Source organism: Helianthus annuus, chromosome 15 (genome assembly GCF_002127325.2).
Source record: "Helianthus annuus cultivar XRQ/B chromosome 15, HanXRQr2.0-SUNRISE, whole genome shotgun sequence".
NCBI lineage: Eukaryota > Viridiplantae > Streptophyta > Magnoliopsida > Asterales > Asteraceae > Helianthus > Helianthus annuus.
In genome coordinates, this window is record NC_035447.2 from 45736493 (window position 1) to 45741894 (window position 5402).

At 39.2% G+C, this 5402-nt stretch overlaps 1 protein-coding gene across 1 annotated transcript; it reads left to right on the plus strand.

Moving 5' to 3' along the window:
• The first annotated feature begins 1077 nt into the window (after positions 1-1077).
• LOC110909595 (zinc finger protein 5-like) lies at positions 1078-1971 on the plus strand. The gene has a single exon (XM_022154468.2). It carries the CDS (start codon positions 1294-1296, stop codon positions 1942-1944), a length of 651 nt encoding a protein of 216 aa, XP_022010160.1. The 5' UTR covers positions 1078-1293; the 3' UTR covers positions 1945-1971.
• Positions 1972-5402: the final 3431 nt, after the last annotated feature.

The following is a 5402-nucleotide window of genomic DNA, read 5'->3' on the forward strand; positions in this document are numbered from 1 at the left end:
AAACATACACGTTTTTTTTTTTAAATTAACTTTATTAAAATAAATGCCACCGACCCAAAAGGGCAAGAGGCCAATACAAGACACGCCCCCGACCCAAACATGTAAGGAATCAAACAATTACAACATGTACAATGGATATTTACATCAGTCCTCTCATTGCAAGGATCTGAACGTAGACCTATTCTTCAACCACACACAGCTTCTCCATTTGACTTCCCCTAGAATGTCTTGAGACGAAACCCTTTTACTTTTAAATACCATCTCATTCCTACTTTTCCAGATGCACCAACATGTTACCATGATGAGGCCGTGGATGATGTTTTTCCTTTTGAGCTTAAGTTAAGAAAACTATGCGCTTCCATTAGATCTCTAAATGTAAAAACATATGTGGGGGGGGGGGGGGGGGGAGGGAGGAATGTTGCATCAAGCACTTGGGGCCATCCAAAGACTATTCGCAAAAAGACAAGCCGTAAAAAGATGCTCACACGTCTCTACTTCCTCTTCACAAAATACGCAAGTTGTCGAATCACTACGGATATTTGTTTTACATAGATTCTCCCTCGTAGCTAGTCTATCCATGTTTGCCCTTCATTTCATGATGTTACACTTGAGCGGAACCCACCTACACCACTTAAACATTAAAAGCCCCATGTCCCCCCTATCCTTAATTTTTTAACCGATTTAACAGAAAAATCTCCATACTCTTCTCCCAACCATATCCAAACGTCTTTCGACCCGGACAACACGGCCATTGCTGCAAGATCCTGGCAATCCTGCCACTCAAGCAACTCCTCGGCCGATTCCGGATTTCTAGACCAAAACCACATGTTACCAACCCGCCCCGCTCTATCTGCCACCCTACAAAGTTTTTTTTTTTTTTTTTTTTTTTTTTTTTTTATAATTTGCTCGAAATTAAATCATATATGTACTAAAAAAAATCAATGCTCAAAACATAGGTACGCTTATGAGTATATTAAAAAAACATAGTGGTAGATGATTAGATTCTGTGAACTCAGGTGACTGATTATTTCTTTGACTTATGCTCATTCTGTATAATACTAACAAAGTTTGCCCCCCGGATTAAGCGTAGAACAAGAATATTTGATTATTTTAATGGTAAATGGATACTATAATTGCATGTTTTTAGCATTTTAAAGTGCTCAAGACTATTTTCTTCAAATATTGTTTTTACAACAGTTATTATCCCTTACTATTTCAAGGCTTTTTGCTTCGTTATAAAAGGCAGACAGGTTTCTTTTGCTCCATCAAATATAACTTTCTCAACATAGAGAGATGACACAAGTTGTGTACAATTTCCTTCCGTCAACACGCAATAGAGAGCAACTTGATTCTCAATATCCGTTGATAATATCGAATAAAAAGATCAGATTATTCGGGTTTGAGCTTGATCCCGCCAAAAATGGCGCAGCACTCAACGAACAAGAATTAGGCGAACACGAAGAAAGCCTACATTCATCACCTACCACAACCTCGTCCGAGAAAGATAAGTATTCGATGGAGGATTCCCAAGAGGCGAAGAAGTTCAAGTGCCAATATTGTTTCAAAATGTTTGCTAACTCGCAAGCATTAGGTGGTCACCAAAACGCGCATAAAACCGAACGGATGAAGAAGAAAAGGTTGTTATTACAAACTAGAAGAGCCACCATCGAGGATTACCTCAAACCCTATGACCAGATTATTAATAATCATGGTGTTAACATAAGTTTTCATGGTCACTGTGCTAGTGATCATGAATTTAGTGAACCAGATTTTACCTTTGCTTTGTACAATGAAGATTTGGTAACCTTTAAGGATAGATGCTTTTCTGGTTACAAGCATGCAGGCAGGTCAAGAAGGATGCTTTGTTCATCATCAGACGATTCAAAGCCATCTTGTAAAGATCTGGATCTTCAATTGGCACTAAGTTCATACACCACCAAGTAACCATCCATTTTTTTTTTGTTTCTTGGAAAACCATTTGTCAGATTGAATCTTGATGAGATAACCTATGATCTCTTAGAAGTGTAATCTTTCAGCTTGTAAGACTTTAATATGTATGATTCGTTTAATATATAATCAAATTTGTTAGATATTTTAGTGTAATTGGGATTGGCTTGGTGATCAAAGTAAATAATAATACACATCAAGCAAGTTAGGAGGTGCGGGAGTACACGCTTGTTTGAGTTATTATATTTCAAAGTGTACGGGCAGAGCCCGTACTTTACAGAGGTTTCAAGGGGGGCAACGCCCCCTTGGCGGAGGTCCGAGTGCAGCGTCCCTGGGAGCAGGGTCCAAGGGGCAGAGCCCCTAGCTGGGGTCGAAACATCAAATTATGGTAGTTTTTTATGGCAGTTATGTCTTAATTTTGAGATAACTGCCTAATGGCAGTTGATCATCCCCAACCCCAAATTTGTTGAAAATTTTTCTTGATCTATCTTCTTCTGGTTCATACCATTTCGTACAAACATACCCTGGTTCAATTTCTCGAAAATCAGAGTTGTATCCGATTGAATTATTCGGGTGAACCACCGAAATAATTTGATCTGAGAGTGACTCCACGCCTCTCTGATCATCCAGTAATCTGAAAATTCCCCAACAAAGATCAAATTATTTTCTGTGAAGATGGCAAGCGGATCGATGAAGGATATGACAAGCAAGTTTGACAAACTAGAGAAGTTCGAAGGGCAGGACTTCCGAAGATGGCAGAAGAAGATGCACTTTCTTCTCACAACGCTGAAGGTGGTGTACATGTTGACTACTCCAATCCCGGAGACACTGGAGGAGAGCAATCTGGAGCAAATCAGAAAGAGGTCGAAGTGGGAGAACGACAATTACATATGCCTTGACCACATTCTGAATGGTATGTCTAATCCCTTATTTGATGTTTACCAAAACGTAGAAACTGCAAAGTTTCTGTGGGACACTTTGGAAGCCAAATACACGGCAGAAGATTCTTCTAGTAAGAAGTTTCTTGTCAGTAATTTTAACAATTATAAAATGGTGGATTCAAGGCCTGTCATGGAACAATACAATTAATTGTTACGAATTTTAGGGCAGTATTCCCAACATGCCATGAAGATAGATGAGTCCATCTCGGTTTCAAGTATCATTAACAAGTTACCTCCTTCCTGGAGAGATTTTAAACATAATCTGAAACATCAGAAAGGAGAGTTAACTTTGGTTTTACTTGGAAGCCACTTCAGAATTGAAGGAGGCTTGAAAGCACAAGAAAAATTGTTGGTCAATGATGAAAAGAAACAGGCTGGAATGTCTTCTGTGAACATAGTTGAGACGGGTGAATCATCCAAAGGAAACAGTAAGTCAAAGGGAAACAAAAGTTTCAAGGGAACAACAATTCGGGTCAAAACAAAAAGCCGAATTACGCTTGCTGGAAGTGTGGTAAGGTTGGTCACTTTAAGAGGGACTGTAAATTGATGAAGAATGCCAACAAGTTTGGTTTAAAGAATAAGAATGAGGCTGGTTCTAGCGGGTCCAAGGACCCGGGCAAGCAAAGTGTAACACCTCGAAATTTTGTGTCCAATAATGTATTGACACGTGTCTTGAGTTACACGTGGCATTTAATATTAAATAAAGGACTAAAGTTGACAAACCTTGAAAGTATGTAAATTCGAGGGTTATAAATGTCAAACAAGGGTAAGTATACTGTATAGTAACCCTAAACGATGCTCGTACCTTCAAACGAATAAATCATGGATCGTACGGAAGCGAAACGCGGAAGAAAGTGAGAGATTACAAGCTGCAGGGGTTAACTGTGTCAACATGTTTAATTATACCTCTGAGTGACCCTTTGACGTACCCGAGGCTTTGTAACAGTAAAATACGCTCACTAGAATGTACTATATAAATTCCGCGAAGTTCCGTTTTAAAACGAGAAAGTTATGATCAAATTCGTACGAGAAGGGTTAAAAGTGTCAACAATGAAAGTTAAAGCTTTCCGAATAATTAACAAACTAACCGGGGACTTAACAATGCGGGTAAATAACACGAGGCCCTTAGTTGTAAATAATCGAGGGCCAAATCGCAAAGTTACCCTTTCAAACCCGAAATGTCAGGTTATTAATTACCGAAGATTTCGTTATTAATTACCAAGATTTTGGCAATGATTACAAAAGATTCAAAAATCTTGAAAAATAAACCTAACGCGGGCCGCGTAAAGGTTACACATAAGTTAACGCGGGCCGCGAGCCTTCTGCAATTACGCGTTCTGTTATGAGAACTCAGGCGACCCGCGTACAAGTCTGCCTGATCTTCCATGCGGGCCACGTGAACCATACAGATGCAGAGAGTATGGGCAGATTCAATGATTTGGCTTGTAGACGAACTTGTGAGCAATCAATGAGGCATGGGTGCCCTCTACCTGACCCCTAGCATCTTAGGACACCTGCTGAACATCCATACTCACTTGTAGCCTGAGTTGTAATGATCTAGAGGTCATTTTTTCACTATAAATAGACCTACATTGTGCATAAGTTCCTCACACCTCAAAACACATCTTCTGCCCATTCCTGAAGCTCCCAAGTGTTCTTCTATAATTCTAAGTCGTGCTCTAAGTCTCTGTAAGTATGCCAAACCCTCTATGGCCATGTTTTTGCTTAGTTTAGCTTAAAAGTCAATCCGTCGTAACTAACGATTGACTTTGCGATAAATCACGAATGGTCCAGTGAATTGTCGAATCAAAAGTAGTTATGTGTTGGTATTTATGTGGGTAATAAACCTCTAAAAGGGTTCCCCCTGATCACCGCTCTAACTAGTTCAAATGTCGAGTCAAACGTATACTTAAAAAGTCAACAGAAAGCCATTTTTGCGATTCTTGCATAATCTGTAATATAGATGATATGAAACCTGTTTGAACACTTATAAAACATGATATTAAGTATATAAACTTGTCTAAGCTCGTTTGATTCGGCCATTTGCTATATTGACCCGGTTCGGAGCCGAATGTCGCAAAAGTTTGACTTTTGTTTTGACTTCAGTTCTGACCCGTTTTAGTGCAATGTAGATATGCCTTAGGACTCTCTTAGGACCAGGTCACGTGATGGTATCACCCTCTGTGACCGGTTCGTTGTTTGTCCGAGTCTTTTACGCATTTCCGTTAATTGCTTAAAAGTTGACCGTAACGCCCTTTTCAAAATAAAACGAGTATTTCGGACACGTGAAGGGACCATAACCTTGCTTATTAAATTCTAAGCATGTCCCTAAAGTTTCACGCCAATCCGAGGTCTAGAATAGGAGTTATGCTAAATAGCGCAATTAAAAGAAACTTTTGTAATAAACGGCGCGATTAGCATAACGCCTACCTAAACCAAGATTTAGTCACCAAACCTTTACTCACTGTTGTAAATTAATATTTCGGGATTTTTAAAGATTTTTAATCATTTTTA